At 36.9% G+C, this 23,892-nt stretch overlaps 1 protein-coding gene across 5 annotated transcripts in view; it reads left to right on the forward strand.

The window, feature by feature from the left end:
* The window catches only part of rad18 (RAD18 E3 ubiquitin protein ligase), a 77,286-nt gene that overhangs the window by 42,437 nt on the left and 10,957 nt on the right, over positions 1-23,892 (forward strand). For 3 of the 5 annotated variants that reach the window (XM_051711287.1, XM_051711289.1, XM_051711288.1), the window contains exons 10-11: positions 9,854-9,976; positions 12,342-12,480. In XM_051711287.1, coding sequence (XP_051567247.1) covers positions 9,854-9,976; positions 12,342-12,480 — 262 coding nt within the window. Of the gene's footprint in view, positions 1-9,853; positions 9,977-10,061; positions 10,106-12,341; positions 12,481-13,763; positions 14,240-23,892 lie in introns of those variants that run through there. The other 2 variants (XM_051711290.1, XM_051711292.1) reach the window with 2 other exon arrangements.

The following is a 23,892-nucleotide window of genomic DNA, read 5'->3' on the forward strand; positions in this document are numbered from 1 at the left end:
TGTCCTTTTAAATTTCACCACCCAGTTCTAAGTAATTCTCTCAAGATTGCTGTGTTTTTTATTTTCTTTGCTTGTTTTGTTGATGGAAAAGTAGTTCTGTTACAATCTGTTAATATTTTAATGCAGGTTTTATTAAACATACATAAAAATAGATAATATAAACTTATTTAAAAGAACATTCACATATAACAAGTATGAACACTACTGAATCATTGCTTCTGGACCCACATTACATTGGATGTCAAGTCGTGACCCAACACAGCAGAAAACGTAACCTGTATTTAAAGTAGCCTGGTTGCATTTTGTTTTATCTTGCATAGTTTTGTTTATGGTTTTTAAATATTATATTTTAGTAAGGATGATGATTTGTAATTTGAAAAACCCTTTATTTTGGCGCATAGCACAGTGTTACTCTTTTCCTCCTCCGTGCTGTTTAGCATGTCAGGGCTGTCTAATGTTTGAGAGGTTTGACTTCCTCCATAGCGCTTTAAACTAGAATTCAAATAGGTTGCATCAGTTTTGTGGTCTGCGCCACGTTATCGAGGAAAACCCACGTGCTTGATGCATGTGCTCCTATGAGCAGAGCAGATCATTGGCGCGAGTGGTTCCATGATGGCTCGCCCCAAACTCGCATGAAAACATTGCGTTGTAGATGAGAAGCATGCTTGGCGCATCTAAAACACTTGGAAATTTCACTTGTAGGGAGAACCATGGCATTGTTCTTTCCTTGCTGTTCGCAACCCTATCCGAACAGACCTAGCAAGTGTTATGTTGATCAAGAATATTAATGAATCAAATAGGGGAAACACTGTATTATATTATGCTACAGTTGTAGTCAGAAGTTTACATACACTTAGGCTGAAGTCATTAAAGCTCATTTTTTTAACCACTCCACAGATTTCATATTAGCAAACTATAGTTTTGGCAAGTCGTTTAGGACATCAACTTCGTGCATGACACGAGTAATTTTTCCAAATATTGTTTATAGACAGATTTTCATTTTTAATTGACTATATCACAATTCCAGTGGGTCAGAAGTTTACATACACTGTAAAAAAAAAAAAAAAAAAAAAAAAAAACTGGCAGCTGTGGTTGCCAGAATAATTTTGTACAAAATACAGTAAAAATGTAAACAACTTTACAGAACAACCTGTAAATTTTACAGAAGCTACTGCTCCAAAACCACCATAAAAAAGCCAGAATACAGTTTGCAAGTGCACATGGGAACAAAGATCTTACTTTTTGGAGAAATGTCCTCTGGTCTAATGAAACAAAAAATTTAACTGTTTGGCCATAATGACCATCGTTATGTTTGGAGGGAAAAGGGTGAGGCTTGCAAGCCGAAGAACACCATCGCAACCGTGAAGCATTGGGGTGGCAGCATCATGTTGTGGGGGTACTTTGCTGCAGGAGGGACTGGTGCACTTCACAAAATAGATGGCATCATGAGGAAGGAAAATTATGTGGATACATTAAAGCAACATCTCAAGCCAGGAAGTTAAAGCTCAGTCACAAATAGGTCTTCCAAATGGACATTGACCCCAAGCATACCTCCAAAGTTGTGGCAAAATGGCTTAAAGACAACAAAGTCAAGGTATTGGAGTGGCTTCACAAAGCCCTTAACTCAGTCCGATAGAAAATGTATTGGCAGAACTGAAAAAGTGTGTGCAAGCAACGAGGCCTGCAAACCTGACTCACCTGTTTTCTACGATTAAATGTAAGGAATTGTGAAAAACTGAGTTTAAATGTATTTGGCTATGGTGTATGTAAACTTCTGATTTCAACTGTATGTTATATTTAGGGCTGTCAATCAATAAAAATGTGTAATCTAATTAATTACACGAGACACCGATTAATTAATCAAATTAATTGCAATTGATCGCATGCATCATTATTTGCTGAGAAAGGCCTAAATAAAGATAATTCATGTAAATAATGCATAATAATTCAAATATTTATAAATATAATATGCATGTCCTATAATAAATATATACAATGGAGTGAAATTCAGTTTGAAATAATAAATTGCATTATTGTGGCAAATGAATAAAGTATTGATTAGACAAAACAAAAAGTGGCTTAAGAACTCAAAGTATTGTTTGTTGTATACTCATATCATTGAACAAGCCTATAGTTGACAGCAATTTGTTTTCCATTGAGGTTGTCAATGTGTCCAGTTCTTACAGCACCCGTTCTTGCATTTTGCCTGCGCTATTTTTAGTTGTTTAACTCTCGAACTGCTCGTCTCAGACGGACTCGTATGGAGCATCTCACTGGTCTGACTGGACAAATAAAAAGCTTGAATTGCTCATATGGTTAGAAAATACATACTTTTATTACGTAATATACGTACATGTCAGGGGGCATAATTAATTGCGTTAACTTTATTAATGCGCTATTTTTATGATTAATCACATTAAATTAATGCATTAAATCGGAAGCCCTAGTTGAATTTGAATTACATTGTTATATTATGTTATCCAGTAGCCCGCATGCCTAAGGGACGTCTGCGGAAAAGGAAAGTCATTTCAGAGAAAGAGGAAGTTAATAAATTTTGATCAAAGTACATTGGGCCAATTTTTATGTCATGGGGTCATGGCGAAAAACAGGATTTCCTGTGTATGTTGAATCACAATAAGAGGCAGATGCAGCTCTGAAGATATCCAGAACTCAGATACAGCTGGTAGCAAGGCTTGGGTTAAAACCATTGTTACTGACATCTACATCCTGTCCAGCACTTTAGATGGATACATACTTGCATTGATCCCATGAAGGAAATTGCAGTGCAACAGCAACCAAACTACAGTGCATGCCACTGCATAATACAAAGTAAAGATGGAATGAAAACTATAAACTAATGATCAAAACAATACATAAGATACATAAAAAAGACATATCAAATTTACAGAATACACAGAATATACAGAATTGATTGTAGGTAGCGGAGTCAAATGAGAGTAGAGAAAAAAAAAGGCCATGTCTCAATCTGCTCACTATTGCAAAATTAAATACACTTCCGAAGGAATCTCTAAAAGCCATTTCTAAGACTGTCATATTGTCAAAATCGTTATAGTCTACTGAAGCTTTTCTCTTTAGAAATTCCCAGAATGCACAAGGATGACAGCATATTTCATAATGGCACTGTACTTTTTAACAGCTGCAACGAATATGCACAATAAGTGAAACAAATGAAAGGAAAAGGATTAGTGGTCGACTGATATGGGTTTTAAATGGCTGATGCTGATATCCAGAGAGCAGCATGGCCGATAGGCCGATACAATGCCAATGTATCACACAATTTAATATACAGGGTTCCCACGGATCCTTAAAAAGCCTTAAAATGTCTTAAATTCAGTTTTCCAAAATGTATGGTCATAAAAAGTCTTAAATAGCTTAAATGATAAAATATAAGTCTTAATTATCATTTAAATTGGTCTTAAATTTGGAGGTGGAAAGACAGGAATCTTGATATGGCCTAATGTGATTATCAAACTTCAAAAGAATATGATTTAATTTAATAAAGGCATACGCTGCGTCCTTCATAGTGAAAACGCGTAACTGTTGTAGTTCTCCAAACTAATGGGTGCTTGTGAGATTCTAGCTGTTGCGGAGCAGTTCGCAATCACTAAGCCATATCTGAAATTTATGACAAGCGATCACTAATGATCAGCTGTTGATGATGATGGTATAGTGTTAATAAAATATGACAATGTTTACTTTTAATTGTTTATATTGTAGTACGTTGTAGATTATTGTAGGAGTATACATTTTATTTCCCTTATCTGAATGAGCAGCTAGAAGCAGTGAAGGGCATACGTTTCAAAATAAGATTCCCTGGTGTTTTTCAGTCTTTAAAGTTCAAAGGGCTATGAATAAAATATTTTATTTTATTTATGCAATGCAGAGGGCAATTTCTATGGAGATAAGCAGAAATGAGAAAGGCATTTTATACTTTAATAGGCAAATTATACGTCTTCAATAGTAAAGCGCTCTTCCGAAAATTAGGCCAGATTGCTATGATGCCAATTTTGAAACATACTGAAGTCTCAGATTCAGATTTGGTTCCTTGGTGCACTTCTGATTTCAGAAAATGTATTTTACACCAACTAAAACCAAACTCTTAAGTCAACAGACTTGGGTCTACACTAAAAGCTGTAGTGTAAAAAAAACTGCCTTAAAATCAATCTTAGAATCCCCATAAAGGAATCCAATATTAGAATCCACATACAAGCACATAAGCCTTCACAATAGAACTGTAAATGTACCAGCTTCAGATATGGATTTTGGCATTTCATATTTGACATTGTATGAACAAAGTGACATTATCACATGATTATTGTTCGTCTCTTTGTCTCCAGCTGTGACTGGATGGATGACCTTCCATAGTTTTAAAGCATCTCCTATTGGCCCAACACAAAACATGACATTTCTCCTCCATGTCACCTTCACACATGTTGACAAAGTTGCACTTAGAATGTTTTTCCACATTAATATTTTACACTTAAAGCAATTGTACTTTTGATAGATATGTTTTAAAAAATGTACTTTCGCATAAGATAAAGAATCCAAGCATAACAGTGGCCTAAAAGAAAGTAATTTTATTCTGGCGGGCTGCCCCCTCATGTTGAGATCACTTGACCAGCTGAATATTAACTTTATCCTATAATCTGACACTTTGGTTGTTGAATAAATTAATCATGGGTTACACTTGAGTATTTCCACAATGAAATACCCTATTGAAACTGCATGTCATATCAGCCATCGAAACATGAAAAATTACTTGTAACACCTTTAATTGAGTACTCGGACCACCACTTACAGAAGTTGTGTGCCAGAAATTCCATATACATAATTTCCTTGTACTTTCGAAACCTTAGGAAACATTTTGTTTCCTAAGATTTACCCATATAAAAAGGCAGTTATTGCTCCAACTGTTGACTACAGTTACAAATCATCATTCCTCAGATAGAAATACCTATTTGGAATTTATGTGATTAGCCAGTAGTGCTTTGTGAAAAATGACATTAAAGGGGGTTTCTAATGGAAATGGACTTTCAGCAGTTGCAGTGTAATGTATGAAAATAGATGTCAAGCTGCTTTACTACAAAGCCCATGACTAATGCAAACCATGTACAAGAGAATGGAAGCCACATTTTTTTTAATTATTTAAGTGAGTAATAACAGTGTGGTAGAGTTAAGATAACACAATGTGAATAATGTTGCTCAGTGTGCGGATTTAAGGGCTATAAAATGTACAATCCTTAAGACAAACAGGCCGTCGTTAGACAAAATTGCTGCATGTGAAAAAACAAGATGAATGTTGTGTTGAAGTCATGAGTACATGTGCTTTCATAAGTGTTAACTTGTGTTACTTAAGTTCAATTTTTTCATATGCCTGCTAGCTAGGCTAGAAACAAAGAAAATGAATTTTGATGAGATTTCCTCTGCTTCTGCACAGTATACAATTTTTATTTTTGTATGAGGACATACCATAATATTTCTCTTTCCAGGCACCTTATTGCATCACTGTTTGAACAAAGCCTAAGTGTTAAACATGCTAAGTATTAAACTTAATAAACTGCTATTACTTTCCTAAAGTTTTCCAAACCTTCAGAACCTTACAGCATTAAAGCTGTTACCCAAGCCTTTGGCCCAAGACATAAAGAGAATATCAAAGAGAAAGGGGGTGGGCTCTTGACAGTAAGCAACACCCTAGCAACAGCCAGAATACCCCAACTGAAGCAACTGCAAAGCATTTGCAGAGCAAATGTAAAAATGTAGTTGTTACAGTTAGCTTAGTAGCTGATGTGATGCATGTAAAAATTGTCCTGCTACTATTCACTTTAAGCCACATTCCAGAAATAGTAACTTTGTGTTATGTGTGCCAAGTATAAAAATGCAGACAATGATCAGTTGAACCCATAGGCCTATTCGATTATATTGAATCTACAGATTGAAACTGGATTTTATATGCTGTATTATATATGAATGCTCTGAATACCAGGGTCTGTTGTGGTTTAAATTTGTCTTGTGATAGTGGGCTGTGTTAGCTACGTGCAGTTGAAGTCAGACGTTTACATACACCTTAGCCAAATACATTTAAACTCAGTTTTTCACAATTCCTGACTTTAATCGTAGAAAACGTTCCCTGTCTTAGGTCGGTTGGGATCACTACTCTATTTTAAGAATGTGAAATATCAGAATAATAGCAGAGAGAATGATTTATTTCAGCTTTTATTTCTTTCATCACATTTCCAATGGGTCAGAAGTTTACATATACTTTGTTAGTATTTGGTAGCATTGCCTTTAAATTGTTTAACTTGGGTCTAATGTGTTGGGGTAGCCTTCCACAAGCTTCTCACAATAAGTTGCTGGAATTTTGGCCCATTCCTCCAGACAAAACTGGTGTAACTGAGTCAGGTTTGTAGGCCTCCTTGTTCGCGCATGCTTTTTCAGTTCTGCCCACAAATTTTCTATCGGATTGAGGTCAGGGCTTTGTGATGGCAACTCCAATACCTTGACTTTGTTGTCCTTAAGCCATTTTGCCACAACTTTGGAGGTATGCTTGGGGTCATTGTCCATTTGGAAGACCCATTTGCGACCAAGCTTTAACTTCCTGGCTGATGTCTTGAGATGTTGCTTCTATATACCCACATAATTTTTCTTCTTCATGATGCCATCTATTTTGTGAAGTGCACCAGTCCCTCCTGCAGCAAAGCACCCCCACAACATGATGCTGCCACCCCCATGCTTCACGGTTGGGATGGTGTTCTTTGGCTTGCGAGCCTCACACTTTTTCCTCCAAACATAGTGATGGTCATTATGGCCAAACAGTTCAATTTTTGTTTCATTTGACCAGAGGACATTTCTCCAAAAAGAAAGATCTTTGTTCCCATGTGCACTTGCAAATTGTAGTCTGGCTTTTTTATGGTGGTTTTGGAGCAGTGGCTTCTTCCTTGCTGAGCAGCCTTTCAGGTTATGTCGATATAGGACTCGTTTTACTGTGGATATAGATACAGTTGTGCTCAAAAGTTTGCATACCCTGGCAGAAATTGTGAAATTTTGGCATTGATTTTGAACATGACTGATCTTTTAAACTGTCTTTTATTTAAGGATAGTGATCATATGAAGCCATTTATTATCACAGTTGTTTGGCTCCTTTTTAAATCATAATGATAACAGAAATCCCCCAAATGGCCCTGATCAAAAGTTTACATACCCTTGAATGTTTGGCCTTGTTACAGACACACAAGGTGACACACACAGATTTAAATGGCAATTAAAGTTAATTTCCCACACCTGTGGCTTTTTAAATTGCAATTAGTGTCTGTGTATAAATAGTCAATGAGTTTGTTAGCTCTCACATGGATGCACTGAGCAGGCTAGATACTGAGCCATGGGGAGCAGAAAAGAACTGTCAAAGGACCTGCGTAACAAAGTAATGGAACTTTATAAAGTTGGAAAAGGATATAAAAAGATATCCAAAGCCTTGAAAATGCCAGTCAGTACTGTTCAATCGCTTATTAAGAAGTGGAAAATTCGGGGATCTCTTGATACCAAGCCAAGGTCAAGTAGACCAAGAAAGATTTCAGCCACAATTGCCAGAAGAATTGTTCGGGATACAAAGAAAAACCCACAGGTAACCTCAGGAGAAATACAGGCTGCTCTGGAAAAAGACGGTGTGGTTGTTTCAAGAAGCACATTATGATGATACTTGAACAAAAATGAGCTGCATGGTCGAGTTGCCAGAAAGAAGCCTTTACTGTGCCAATGCCACAAAAAAGCCTGGTTGCAATATGCCCGACAACACCTTGACACTTCAGGCACACTAATTTGGAGTGACGAGACCAAAATAGAGCTTTATGGTCACAACCATAAGCGCTATGTTTGGAGAGGGGTCAACAAGGCCTATAGTGAAAAGACCATCCCCAGTGTAAAGCATGGTGGTGGCTCACTGATGTTTTGGGGGGGGGTGTGAGGTCTATAGGCATGGGGAATCTTGTAAAAATTGATGGCAAGGTGAATGCAGCATGTTATCAGAAAATACTGGCAGACAGTTTGCATTCTTCTGCACGAAAGCTGCGCATGGGACTCTCTTGGACTTTCCAGCACGACAATGACCCTAAGCACAAGGCCAAGTTGACCCTCCAGTGGTTAAAGCAGAAAAAGGTGAAGGTTCTGGAGTGGCCATCACAGTCTCCTGACCTTAATATCATCGAGCCTCTCTGGGGAGATCTCAAACGTGTGGTTCATGCAGACGACCACAGACTTTGCATAATCTGGAGGCATTTTGCCAAGATGAATGGGCAGCGATACCACCTGCAAGAATTTGGGGCCTCATAGACAACTATTACAAAAGACTGCACGCTGTCATTGATGCTAAAGGGGGCAATACACAGTATTAAGAACTAAGGGTGTGCAGACTTTTGAACAGGGGTCATTTAATTTTTTTCTTTGTTGCCATATTTTGTTTTATGATTGTGCCATTCTGTTATAACCTACAGTTGAATATGAATCCCATAAGAAATAAAAGAAATGTGTTTTGCCTGCTCACTCATGTTTTCTTTAAAAATGGTACATTTATTACCAATTCTCCAAGGGTATGCAAACATTTGAGCACAACTGTACTTGTCTACCTGTTTCCTCCAGCATCTTAACAAGGTTCTTTGCTGTTTTTCTGGGATTGATTTGCGCTTTTCAAACCAAACTGCGTTCATCTTTAGGAGACAGAATGCATCTCCTTCCTGAGCGGTATGATGGCTGCGTGGTCCCATGGTGTTTATACTTGCGTACTATTGTTTGTACAGATGAACGTGGTACCTTCAGGCATTTGGAAATTGCTCCCAAGGATGAACCAGACTTGTGGGGGTCCACAATTTTTTTTCTGAGGTCTTGGCTGATTTCTTTTGATTTTCCCATGATGTCAAGCAAAGTGGCACTGAGTTTGAAGGTAGGCCTTAAAATACATCCACAGGTACACCTCTAATTGACTCCAATTAGCCAATTAGCTTATCAGAAGCTAATTGTCTAAAGGCTTGACATCATTTTCTGGAATTTTCCAAGCTGCTTAAAGGCACAGTTAACTTAGTATATTTAAACTTTTGACCCACTGGAATTGTGATATAGTCAATTAAAAGTGAAACAATCTGTCTGTAAACAATTGTTACTTGTGTCATGCACAAAGTAGATGTCCTAAACGCTTGCAAAAACTATAGTTTGCTAATATTAAATCTGTGGAGTGGTTAAAATTTTTGTTTTAATTACTTCAACCTAAGTGCATGTGAACTTCTGACTTCAACTGTATCTCTGAATCTTTTTTCCTGGAGGTCTTCAGTGATCCATATTTTAACTGATCTCTGAGGCCCTTAGCAGAGGTGATCTTACAGGCAGCCTTTTGGAATTACCTTTATCTGCTTCTGTTAGTTTTGGCCTCTACATTTATCTCGATTTCATGGCGTGCTTTGTGCCAAGGTCTTCAGAGTTACTGTAGTTTTCCTTTTGCTAAAACTGAGTTTTATTTAATATTTCAGAACAAAATGCAACAAACTCAGATGCATTTTTCTCCATCGTGGATGTCTGTAGTTTTTATTAGTTGTGCTTGATAAGCCATGCATCACTATACAGCTGTTCACTTATAGAATTTCCGATAGCTTTTTACAATATCGGTTTTTGATTTGAAATTTTCACATCCCTCAAATATGAATGTTTTCATTTCCTAACAATCATTAAATCATAGTAGTTTTTGTTAGTTTTTGTTTGGCATTCTTCAAAATACTTATCTTCACAGAATGGTATAAATCTTACATTTTAAATGTATCTAAATTTCACTCTTCCTTTTAATTCTTTTTCGTAGGGAAGCAGCACAGTAGCGAATTTTCCCGTTTAATCGCCCAGGTCAGAGGTCGTCTGGAGACTTCCAAGAGAACACGGATCAAACAGGAAGAGGGGCTGTCAACACAGGAGACATACTTAAAAGGTATCATTGTCTTCCATTTCTCTCCAGATGCAATTGAGCATATTTACAGTATATAAAACTTTTTTTTTCTTTTTTTTTTTTCCAGAACCTGCTTTTTTGAAAAATGAATATTGATGATCTGTTAATTTGCTACAAATCTGACAGTCAGTCAGTTATCTCAGGCAGGTCATATACTGTAGGTTTATAACATACCTGCATCTCTATCATACTCTAGCTTGATTTATAATTTATCTTAGTATGCTGTCATAACCTGCTTTTATTAATTTTCATTTAGGCATTTTGGATTTGAGAAAACTGACTAATGAAAACACATTATCTTGTTTGTTTGTGAGACCAGTGACACATTTTTGCCCATATTACTGCGCAGTTGCAAAAGTACTGATGAATGATTGCACACATCATGTACTTATTTACATTGTGGAATTTTCCTGTAATTAGAGCTTTTGTAATTAACTACGTTAACATGAGCAATGTTGTAAATAGTTCAAATATTACTATATAGAGCCCATACCAGTCACGCTACACTTTGTTTTTTGCCATTTGTGGTACTACATTTGTACTAAATATATAGTATATCATGCTGGCCAGTATTATAGTAAATATAATAAATTGTGGCCTTTGTAAGAGATATGGCCCATTGGGATGTCCTTGGCTTTGATCTGCATTTAATAAAGCCAGTTGCAGTAAACAAAGGCTTGTAGAATCCATTGCCTACACTGATGAGAAGGTTTCAGCACTATACTGTTATCACCAGATCATCAATATCTCAATAGGTGGACTTCAGAGTAGGGCTGGGCGATAAAACAATCTTGATATTTATCGCAAAATCCACGATATCGATGATAAGCTTTTGAGTAATTTTAAATATTTTGCCCATGTTCTGCATCAAGGTGTTCAGGTGCGTGACGCTGAAAACGCAAGCAGTTCGGCTTTCTCAGACTGCATGAAGTTGCTGATGTTAGCTGCCTTGCTAATGATTAGGCTACATGCTGGTCACCGCGGTCGATTGATTCCACCCGGACTGCAAGACATTATGATGATGGATGCGCCCTCTCATCATCTCTAGTGAGCGGCTTGACAAAACAACAGTGCTGGTTACATCATATCTGATCTTTCTGCACTGTATTCTTGAATATTTTTCTCTAGCACTGAACACGCTTAATGTATGCCCTGTCCCACTCCGCATGTGTTACCTCTTTTCCCCGCATGCGAGTAGACATGAGGCACCGCAAGTTAACGTGGTACCAAATCGCCTTTAGACCATAATGTTTTTTCCTTCTAAATTTAGCTTTATTAATCAGCATGTTACGAGCCTTTAATAATAAACAAATAGATTTCTGTTCTAATTTTATGAAAATGAATCCCATATCATCATCTGTGGCATGAATGACAAGACAATAAAATTGCTAGTTGGTAGCCTAGTCTTTCTCACTTTAATAAAAATATAAAAATGGTCCATTCATTGTTTCGCAGGGGATACCCTTGAACTCCCCTACAGTATCATTTCTCAGTTACAAGGGATTCTATGCCCCCGTACTTGGGAATTTGAATGCAAAGAAATATAAAAAATAAATAATTTGAAATGTAAAAATATTCAAACAAATTCTGGACTGCTGTCATTATGCTTCAAAATGAACAAATGGATCTTTTAACATTCATATCCAACTGCACTCGATTGATAAACTCTATAAAATATTGTCATATTTTGGTAGAAGATCCCTCAGACCCCGCTGCTTTGGCTGTCTCTGGGCTTACAATGCAGAACTTGCAGAACAAAAAAAACTTGGATATTTAAAAAAAATTGCAATATGAAAATATGAATGTATATCGTGATAAATATCAATATCGAAAGATATGAAACATTATATCGTGATAATATTTTTGGCCATATCGCCCAGCCCTACTTCAGAGTCAATAAGCAGTTTGCAGAAATAAATGGCTTGGCTGCCTGAAATGATGATCTTTTTCATCAGTTTAATTCAGTTGATTTAGGGAATTATAGTTCTCCAGTAATGATGTGTAAAAATCACTTAAATCAATGAGGATCAGATTGCAGTATGTATTTCTAAATAAAATTACAAGGCAAACCTCCAGTATCTCCATTTTATTTGCTCACCAGTGCCAATTTTGAACTGTTGATACATCAAAATAAAAAGATTTAGCAGTTCCCTCAAGACATTGGAATGCTTAAGATTTGGTCATTACTCAGCAAACCAACTTGAAGTGATTAAACCAATCATGTGTCATAAAATGTCCCGAGAGCAGATCAAGAGACTTGTTTCATAGATGAAATTTACAAAAAATGGGATACTAGTAACATTTACTTGGCTGACATGAGCATTTTCTTCCATGTCTTTTAAAACAGCTGCTCATAACAGCATTCACAACATTACCCAGCCTTTATTTTCCACAATGCTGAAGGTAAAGAGTGAAGAGAGGGACATGGTAATTGAGCTTCCATCAAGATCACCAAGCCCTGCAATCAGTGATGTGTCAGTCAGCAGGTACTGTCTCAGTTTTTGAAAACAAATTGTTTTTCACCCTTGTTTCTGGAAAGAATGATACTTAAGTCAGGGTATTTCAACTGTTACTGACCCAGACACTCCCCTATCCAGACTCTCAGCCAACACAGGGTGATAAAAATATTAGGAGTACACACTTTGATTGAAATGTTGTTTTAGAAAGCATTCATTAAGTGCCATCCTTCCGCTTAAAATTTAGTAGTCTCTAACATGTAGTGATACTGATGCTAATAGTTAGTCTCTGTGGGTGCTGCTCAGTGCTTAGTGATACACAGTACACAATATCTAGGTCTACATGTGTTTTGCATCATAGCTGGTATTATATTGAGTGTTTTAGCAAGATTGGAAAACTGTATTGACCAATTGGCATACAGGACTGGAACTATGTTTTATAAAAAATTAAGTATTGGCAACATTTCACTTTGGCCTGATTTAGATTTATTTTTATTTATTTTTATTTTTTTAATCAAATCTGTTTGCCTTTATTTAAGACAGGATCCTATAAGGGGAAGATAGGGTTATTTTTTTATAAAAAGGGGGGGGGGGGGGGGTTCTTTTAATTTTCTTTTTGTTATACAGTATATGGACACCATCTTCTAAGTAATGGGTTTGGCTATTCCAGGAGTTTTGCGAGAACAAAGATTAATGCTACCCCAAACTATGACATTCTTGCAAAATGTGTGCTTCAAACGTTTTGGCAACAGTTTGGGGGTGGGTCATTTTACTGTTCCAGCATGAAATTGCCCCTGTGCACAAACTGAGGACCATAAAGGCATGCTTTTTTAAGTCTGGTGTGGAAGATCTTGACTGGTCTGTACAAAGCCTAGACCTGAGCCACTCTGAACACCTTTGGGGTGAATTGGAACATTAATTGTGAGCCATGTCCCATTGCCCAACATCAGGACCTGACCTCACTGATGCTCTTTTGTCTGAATGGCCATTCCAACAGCCATGCTCCAACATCTAATGGAAAGCTTTTCCAGAAGAGTGGAAGCCTTTGATTAATGCCCTTTGATTTTTAAATTAAATGTTCAGCAAGCATATATAGGTGTGGTGTTCGGGAATCCACTTACTTCTGGGCATATAGTTTACTTATAGTTACTGTTGGTGTACACCTAAACATACTCTTTGTTCAAGTATACATTTCATTTACACTCAAAAACTGAATAGATCCCTGGACTTGCTTTGATTGTATTGGATTATGCAATGTAATTAGTACCACCATGAATACTGTAAACCCTAACCTGAGGCAATGTTCTTCCCAGGTGTTCTTTCTTACTGTAGTCCCCTCCACATTCTGCATGCGTCCACATCTCCAGTATTAAATATCAGTGTTATTGGAATCCTGCGACAGAGAAAACCTTCAGGTGTGGAAACATTTCAAATCAATTCCAGTGCTCTGTTCCTGAATCTCTTCACACTCTTTGATTGGCTTATTTCCTCTCCCGATGTCGATGAGCCAATTTCCTTCTGTTTTTAATGCAATATTGACAGGTCTTTTGCTCTTTAATCATCATGTTAGCTGTGTAGATCAAAGTGTTGGAGGTTAACAGAATAGGACCTGTCAGTCACAGAGCAAATGGGTTCTACTGTGTCACTACCCTAGTCTAATACTTTCCGTTTTCTCTCAGGCTTTCTCATGCTTCAAAAAGTAAAGGTGACAATCTAAAGCAAAAAAGTGATTCCCAACCAGGGGTATGCGTACCCTAAGGGGCTATGTAAGCAGGTTCCAGGGGTTATGCAAAAATAATTGAATTTTGCTATGTTGGACCTAACAAAATGTATGAATTAAAATAAAAATATTAAGAATTTTCCAATTAATCGCGATCTTCATTTGAACAATTCCTATATTGATCTTTTAAGATATCATAGAAGTTAGGCACAGAGAGTGTGTAACAGATGTCCAAACTCCAAAAGATGAGATTCACACAGTCTATTTGTCATTGATAATGCCTCATTTATTACCCTTTCTGTTCTTTATAGTATTTATTTTTTTTTTATCAAAAAAAAAAAGAAATATAAATTCTAAATTGCTATTGATAAAAGGATGTTAATAGAGCAAACCAATACTGACAGATCAGTAATAAGCGATATTAATGATAATGTTAAATCATATTAAGTCATTGGTACACATCTTTGGTTTTGTGTCGATGAATGGGTAATTAAGCCTTACTGATGGTGCTGTGGGGGCAGCAAAAAGGTTGGAAAACACTGAATAAATGCAAAAAGCTCCTTGATGCTTTTCTCACTAGGGTCTGTTGAGTCATTTTGTTCTGTTGTTGCAAGTCATTGAATTAGCTTTGCTGTTTTTGTCAACAGCATCTTTTATTGATTTTCCACAACAAAGACATGGAAACACAAAATAATTACTGAGCGATATGACGATATATACAGTGGCGATGATATAAAGTGTAAATCGATAGAGATTTTGCTATATTGTGTATATCGCAATATGTAAATATTAATATGCGTGGCGTGTGTGTATCTATCAGTGGTCAGGGCTTCACGTGAGACTGAGAGAAGTAAAGAAACAAAAGACATCTCCACAGAACCCATAGAATGGAACGACTTCCGAACAAGTCATGAAAATTTAGAGAAACCGGTGCAACATCAGTTGTGTGGACATGGTTTGGGTTCACAAAGCAGACACAGAGCTGAAAAATCGATAATCACTCGTGGTTAAACAAGTAATCTGTATGAATGCATGTATAAATGGGGAAGGGTGTATACAGTCATTTACTAATACATTAATAAATGCAAATACATGAATGCACTAAATATTCAGGGTATGAAATCATTAAGTATTATACTGTAAGTTAGTACTTACCTTAAAGTGCTTTAATGAAATCAATGGCAGTTGTCCATTTTTAAATTGGTCTTGGTGATGCATCTAAAAAAAATAGTAAATCCTGATTGATAAGTCAATACCGTTTAATTCATCTGCTTATAAAAGTTGGACATTAATATCATAAATATATCCACCATTAGAAGTCTGGACAGTTTTCCAACTACGTAGTTGGGCTATTATGTATCTTGGTTACTACTCCCTTCTCGAGTTACTTTAGATTTTTCAATGGCCTCTAAAGATTAATTTTGGACCGTGACAGATCCAGGAAAAATGCATTGAGCAGCACATGGATCTTTAAATACTCTTTACATGCCTTTGACACGGTGAACAGAGAAGCACTTTGGATTATTCTCACAAAGCTTTGCAGTCCAAGAAATTTCACCAACCTCATACGTCTTCGTCGAGATGGTATGATTGGTTTTGTCTGCTTCACTGACGATATTCAGCTCCATTTGAGATCACCATTGATGTCAAGCAGGGTTGTGTCCTTTTCAACTTGTTTTTGCATGTAAAAATGTATTCTCGGGGGGCCTGGGTAGCTCAGTGGTAAAGACGCTGGCTATCACCCCTGGAGCCCGCTAGTTCAAATCCCAGGGCCTGCTGAGTGACTCCAGCCAGGTCTCCTAAGCAACCAAATTGGCCGGTTGCTAGGGAGGGTAGAGTTACACGGAGTAACCTCCTCGTGGTCGCTATAATGTGGTTCGTTATCGGTGGGGCGCGTGGTGAGTTGAGCATGGTTGCCGTGGTGGATGGCATGAAGCCTCCACATGCGCTATGTCTCCGTGGCAACGCGCTCAACAAGCCACGTGATAAGATGCGCGGGTTGATAGTCTCAGATGCGGAGGCAACTGGGATTCGTCCTCTGCCACCCGGACTGAGGCGAATCACTACGTGACCACGAGGACTTAAAAGCTCATTGGGAATTGGGCATTCCAAATTGGGAGAAAAAGGAAAAAAAATAAAATAATGGATTCTCAGTTGATTTCTGTAGAGTTTGATGTAACGTTGCTAAGCTAGTACTGTAAGCATAAGCGTAAAAATTACATTTAACAAAAATATTGGGTGCTAAGTCTATTTATAATCAACTTGGACTTATCACTTTACTCATTGCAATGTGTTCTGGGAATGCATTCTATGACGAATGGGTGCGATTCTGAATTTGGTCAAAACAAGGTATCCGAGTAGGCAGCATAATCAAGATGCCTACTGTTTGGAACAGCCTTCGCTTCAGGAGTGTGTCTATGACGCCTTAAAATGCTGCCTCCACATTTGTTTCACTAGATTTTGGAACAGTGCAAATATTTTCTGTAATTTGTGTAGAATAATATCACAAGTTGAAATAAGTGGAACAACAGAGAATCTCTGCTTTTACATCTTAAGTGTCTTGACGTCAGGATATCTATAAAGTGTTTTGACCTTATGTGTGATCCTGCTTAGCTCAAGCTTAATGTAACTTGGTTTAATAGTTTGCAGAATGTACCCAGTGGCGGATGTTTATCAGTGTGGCTTTCAGAATTTGGTGGACCATTTCACCAAGGTGAATGATAATGAGAAAAGCATTTTCATTTGCTGTTTATTAGTTGGCTTACCACACAAATATGTCCCCTTTGCACATGCCTGACTTAAGTCTCAGGCTGAGCAGTATTCTGTATTTGATTCCTGATCCTGCTTGGAGTTTATTTGCATGGGTGATGCCTGTATTTTTGAGATTAGTATGAATATTTTAATTAAAATCTGATTACCACAGAAATAATTTCAACAAAAGGAAAACATGTACAGTAGTGCTCTGACAGTGATATTATGAGATAAATGTTCAGCACAGTGAAGAAACCTTTAAAATAAGAAACTGTCTAATTATTCCAGAAGTATAACCGTAAAATGAAAACATTACACTTATAAACTGGAGACTGGGGTCTCCAGCTTTTAAGTAGTAGTCCCACCTCAGATGATTGATAAAAACAGCTTTACAGATCAAATAATGTACTTTTTTTTTTCTGAATATTTAAAAAATGTTACGATAGCCCCTTAGACTTTCATTGAAATTGCAATAGTGTACAAGTTTTTACTTTTGGTCTGTTTCCTACCCAAAACCGATTGGATTGCTTCAGAACAGAAGACATGGATTAAGCCACTTGTATGGATTACCTTTATGCTGCTTTTATGTCTTTTTTGGAGTTTGAAAGTGTTGGAGCCCACTCACTTGCATTGTAAACGGGAATATATTTTTAATATAATAACAGGATTTGTGTTATCAGCTATATTATTACTCTCTGGGTAACTCTGCTGTTATGTTATGCATTTTTGTACATTTTTTTGTACACTATTTTCTTAGACCTTATTTTAATTGAGGCAGATCTTTGCAAGCAGCCTTCAAGGAAGCAGAGCAAACAAGTTATATGTCCTTGATAAATAAAATAGGTTGAGATGTGGCACTAACTCATAAATCTTTTTTTATGCTAACCAACCAAAATACAGCCTGTCAACAAGATAATGCTATAGACCATCTCTGGCAGTCATGCTCTAATGCAAATCAGTACACACATTCCACTGCTGTCACATTTTTGCCCTTGATTTGTTGAAGGCGGCATATTTAAAGGTGCACTCAGTAACTTTTGTCTTTGTGTCATCTTGGACTTACACTGGCACCTAGTGGCTTGGATGCAGCATCATTTAAAATCAGTATTTTTCAGTTTCAGATGCCATTGTAGAAATTTAGTATTCACAGTCATCCATGATTACTTTAATCAATGAGTGAAAGTGTCAAATAACAGGTCGATTACTAAGATTAAGCGATTTAGTATTCGTCTGGTCATGTGATTCAAACATGGCAGCCCCCATGTGCGGACCCTCTCCATGTAGAATAAAACAGCTTTTATAAGATTACTGATATGACTGGAGTCTTCATTTTAATGTAAGTGGTCATGATTTCCTACATATATTGTAAAATTACAATTCATGTCTTTAGGAGTTAAACATTTTTAATGAGGAAAACAATTACTGCGTGCACCTTTAAGATGTGTTTAAACTGTTTGGTAATGTGGGATTAGTCAAATACTACCTTGTATATACACCCATGTTTATTTGGTTTTGCCCTTGAGAGTTAGGACAGTCAGTCAGTGAAGGATTACCAATGCACTGTTTTATTCAGAACACCTAGAGATATATGATAATGTATTGGTAATAAAAAGACACTGTGTTTTAAAATACCCAGCTATTATTTGAGAGGAACTGAAATTCCAGGATATTTCACCTTTAATAGTTTAAAAGGATGTGACCTGACAAATAGAATCTTTGCACTGCCTTTCTCCAACAAGCTGATGACATTAATCACATTATATATTAGGATGATGAAAGGGGGTCATGTCCAATTATACTGCGTGCGGCTCAACACAGTTCTTTTGTTCTAGGGCCAATTATTACGCTCACGTATTCCTTGGGTTCCAACTGAACGAAAATTGACCTACATCTTTCCCTTTACTAATTTATGAATTTTTTAACCCACAAGACATGAATTTTCACTGACCTTTGCTGCTAATTATAATTTTTAGTTGCAGTCATCTTATATATGTACTGTAATTCTGGGACCTTGTGCCTTTTCAATGTGATTTTTTCTAACTAATTGCTTGGTATCACCTTATTTAACTGGAACTTAGTTTTATTCAGAATAATATCAGTTTACAGCAAAAAAAAAAAAAAAAAAAAAAAAAAAATCTGCGCAGACATTCTGCGGTATTTGTTACAACATCCCAAACTTACAGTACATTGCATCTCTCTCACAGTAAAAATACAAGAGTTTGTTTTTATATTTACCATTTCCTGAAAGCATAAAAGTTTATTTTCTCCTTTTGACTTTTTAAAGAACATGTTGTGGTTCTTACGTTTCCAAGTATAAAGGAAATTTTAAGTACTGTTTTCTTGGGCTGCACAATATATTGGCAGTGGATAACTGGGAAAATTAAAATATTATCATGCCGATAATGGAATTACCATCTATATTTCTGCAGATAATTTGTTACGGTCTTTTTGCTTGTCACTGAGAATCTCCTAAGACTGATTGTGGCTTCTCTACTTCAGACAGGGACTCGGGCAGTCTGAAGCGTCAGTGCGTGTGTCAGTGAGTGCCAGGTTGCAAGTCAAGCTCATGTCGCTCTTTGAGGATTATTTATCTTCTCTGCACCTTGTTACGTTGTTTTGGGGCTTGTTTTAGGTTTTGTCTATATTAATCCGGATACACTTGAAAACGCAGTTTTTGAAATGTTCTCCATCCGTTTTCGAAAAGTTGCTGGTTAAATCCTCTTACTGTGCATGCGAAAAATCGGCGTTGTATGTAATGTCTGAAACGCAATTGTCTTCGTGTTCCATCGCCGGACACCAATTCCGATTAAACTTCCAGTCGCCTTTGAAGGAATGCAATGTGAATGTTGTACAAAGTAACATTTGTCTTTTACAATGCTATCAAAGTGAATATCAGGCACAACAGCGCTGCTATTACACGGGCCACCATTTTGATTGTATCACATGACAACAAATATGTCATAGTTTTCAGATATATCAGTTTTTCCAGTTCACACTACAATGTTAAGATGGTGTTTTCAAATTTATCCACTTGGGAGAGCGTTTCAAAAAGCTCATTTTTCGCTGGCAAAAACGTTGTCAGTGTGGACGGAAGGCCCAAATGTAGAGAAAAAGATGCATTTTCAAATGAGAATTTTTATACAGTACTGTCACAGATAAGCACTTTAATAAGCATCTGTGAATGAGATGCATATATACACAATACACGCACAAACAGTACATAACACTGCTGCGCTCGCAGTCTGGCTGCAGCATAAATATTACACCATGTACAGAGATTAGGGTTTGCATTGTGGGTTTTGTTGTGTGATGTTTATTACATGCTGATAATTTATCACCTAATTTTGGTTTAATGCATTATTACCGCTGTTAGAAGTTAATTATTCTCTCTCTGTGAGTGATTCATCAGGATTACCTTAAACACTCGTATAAATGGTCACTATACAATATATGCAAGTGTATTGCCATTTATAATCCACATTCAGTAGCTGTAATATAGGCACATTTCTGGTTCATGTTACATCTGGCAAAACTTAAACGGCAGCAGTTAAGAGTTAAAAACTAAGATGATTTTATTTTTCTTTTATATTGGGTATCGGTGTCAGCCACAATGAGCTGTAAGAAATTCCATATCTGTGCATCCCTATTATTTTCTTAGGTTGACTTGATCTGCCTTTTCTGCTGTGTATTCCGTTACAGTGCATTCAGAAAGTATTCAGACCCTTTCACATTTTTTCCTCATTTTATGTTGCAGCCTTATGCTAAAATGTTTTAAATTATTCTTTTTTACATCAATCTACACTCCATACCCCATAATAACGAAGCAAAAAACAGATTTTTGATGACTGCAAATTTATTAAAAAGAAAAAACTGAAATCACATTGACATAAGTATTCAGACCCTTAACTCAGTACTTAGTTGAAGCGCCTTTGGCAGCAATTACAGCCTCAAGTCTTTTGGGGTATGATGTGACAAGCTTTACACACCCGAATTTGGAGATTTTCTGCCATTCTTCTCTGCAGATCTTCTCAACCTCTGTCAGGTTGAATGGGGACCGTTGGTGGAAAGACATTTTCAGGTCTATCTAGAGATGTTCGATTGGGTTCAAGTCCAGGCTCTGGCTGGGCCACTCAAGGACATTCAAAGAACTGTCTCTAAGCCACACTTGCATCGTCTTTGCTGTGTGCTTAGAGTCATTGTCCTGTTGGAAGGTGAACCTTTGGCCCAGTCTGAGGTCCTGAGTGCTCTGGACCAGGTTTTCATTAAGGATATCTCTGTATTTTGCTGCATTCAGCATTCCTTCAACCCTGACCAGTCCCCCAGTCCCTGCCGCTGAAAAACACCCCCATAGCATGATGCTACCACCAGCATGCTTCACCGTTGGGATGGTATTGTGCAGGTGATGAGCGGTGCCTGGTTTCCTCCAGACATGACACTTGGAATTGAGGCCAACAGATCAATCTTAATTTCATCAGACCTGAGAATCTTGTTTCTCACAGTCTGAGAGTCCTTTAGGTGCTTTTTTGCAAATTCCAAGCAGGCTTTCATGTGTCTTGCACTGAGGAGAGGCTTCCGTCTGGCCACTCTGCCATAAAGCCCAGATCGGTGGAGTGTTGCAGTGATTGTTGTCCTTCTGCAAGTTTCTCCCATCTCCACACATGATCTCTGGAGCTCAACCAGAGTGACCATCAGATTCTTAGTCATCTTTCTTTCCAAGGCCCTTCTCCCCCGATTGCTCAGTTTGACCGGATGGCCAGCTCTAGTAAGAGTCCTGATTGTTCAAAACTTCCATTTAAGAATTATGGAGGCCACTGTGATCTTGGGAATCTTCAATGCAGCCAAAAAAATTTTGTGCCTTCCCAAGATCTGTGTTTCGACACAATCCTGTCTCTGAGCTGTGCAGGCAGTTCTTTTGACCTCATGGCTGGGTTTTTGCTCTTGTATGCATTTTCAGCTGTGAGACCTTGTATTGACAGGTGTGTGCCTTTCCAAATCATGTCCAATCAATTGAATTTGTAGAAACTCAAGATTAATCTCAAAGAATCTCAAAGATGATCCAGAGAAATGGGATGCATCTGAGCTAAATTTCAAGTGTCATAGCAAAGGGCCTGAATACTTATGTCAATGTGATTATTTCAGTTTTTTCTTTTTAATAAATTTGCAAAGTTAAAAAAAATCTGGTTTTGCTTTGTCATTATGGGGTATAGAGTGTAAATTGATGTGAAAAAAATAAAAGCATTTTAGCATAAGGCTGCAACATAACATATAAAAAAATATGAAGGGGTCTGAATACTTTCTGAATGCACTGTTTGTATTCAAGTAACTTATGTATTTGGGTGCTTCTGAACAGTGACACTGAGGTACAGGTATACAACCAATCCAAATGCTGCTGTTACGACAAAGCTTTGAAGTTCAACTCCCTTGAAGTTTCAGCAAATGTATGACCCCAGTCTTTGTCCAATGAATCAGCCAGAAAATGTCACATTTCTATTGATGTGCTGATTGTGCTCTTCAAATTATGTGAGAAAGTGTGTCTTAGGCTGCAGGTGCATAAAATGTATTTAGCTGCAAAACCTCTAAATCCTTATAATTTAACTGTTAATTATGTGAGATCTTAATGAAGTCATAATTTTTTGTAATCAATTCCCACTCAATTTCACTTACAATGTTAGTCAAGTCTTTTGCACCAAAAATGGTTCATTAAACAGTTTTTATTTTATTAATTTTTTTGGCTGCTTTTCCTTCTGTGTAAATGCCCACTTTGCATATGAAATGAGGAACAGTGCTTACTTGCAGCCTGTGGGCTCCCACATTTTACCTTTAATTTTTGTTCTACTGGTTTTATTACTGTTAAATTCTTAGGAATAATATTGTGTGTTCTTCCTTTGTTACCTCACTGTAAATGTGTGGCTTAAGTTTCTGAATACCAAATAGGTGTTGTTAGCGTGTAATTGCGTTAATGTTACTGTCTAAGATTGGACATTTTTGGATGATTTTAGTTTCCATAAAAACTATTTTTGAACAGGGAAGATTTAAGTTCTTAAAGAGTTTTTCAAGTACATCTGATTTTTGTATTATTATTATTTAATGCGAATATTAATTTTCTCATCACTTTAAAGGGGTAGTTTACCCCAACAATGCAAAGTTTATCATAATTTACTCACTCTCATGTTGCTCAGAACTGTATACATTTCTTTCCTCTGTTGAACAAACAAAGATGTTAGGTAGAATGACAGCCTCAGTCACCGTTAGTTTTTATTGTATGGGAATAAAAAAAGATGCAATGAAATTGAATTGTGACAGGCTAACATTTTGCCTAACATCTCCTTTACTTTTATTTATTATTATTATTATTATTATTATTATTATTATTATTTAACCTTTATTTAACCAGGCAAGTCACTTAAGAACAGAATTCTTATTTACAATAACAGCCTGGCAGGAGGACAACAGCCTCCTGAATAACAAAAAAAAAACATACATATAAAAATATTATTATTGGGGGAAAAAAAGACAGTGATACGAGTTTGGAAACATATGAGGTTGAGCGAATGAAGGTAGAAATTCCATTTCTGGGTGAACTGTCCTTATAAAGACATAAGATTTAGTTTCTAGCATATTGCTTTTTTTTATCCATTTTTGCAGGTTCAGTGTTTTAATATACTCTAATCTAGTCATTGGAAACAAACTACACTTTCAAGTCTCATGTAATTCCCTTGCTGGATAATCTGATAATATTTTTCTTGTGTTGAATCTCTGTGTCCCTTTTGATGGATCTTGACCTTATTTCATAATTACAACATTAGGAATGAGTGGCTAATTCAAACAAAGTTCCGATTCAAATGTTTGGATTTTTTGGACTCATGGATGAATTGAATTCCTCTGAGAACCAAGGATTCAGGTTTTGCTAAGAAACGTGTATTGAAAGATTTATCAGTGGCAACAATATTGGACACAACATTAATGCCAGT

This window comes from Myxocyprinus asiaticus, chromosome 12 (genome assembly GCF_019703515.2).
Source record: "Myxocyprinus asiaticus isolate MX2 ecotype Aquarium Trade chromosome 12, UBuf_Myxa_2, whole genome shotgun sequence".
In the NCBI taxonomy this organism is placed as follows: Eukaryota; Metazoa; Chordata; class Actinopteri; order Cypriniformes; family Catostomidae; genus Myxocyprinus; species Myxocyprinus asiaticus.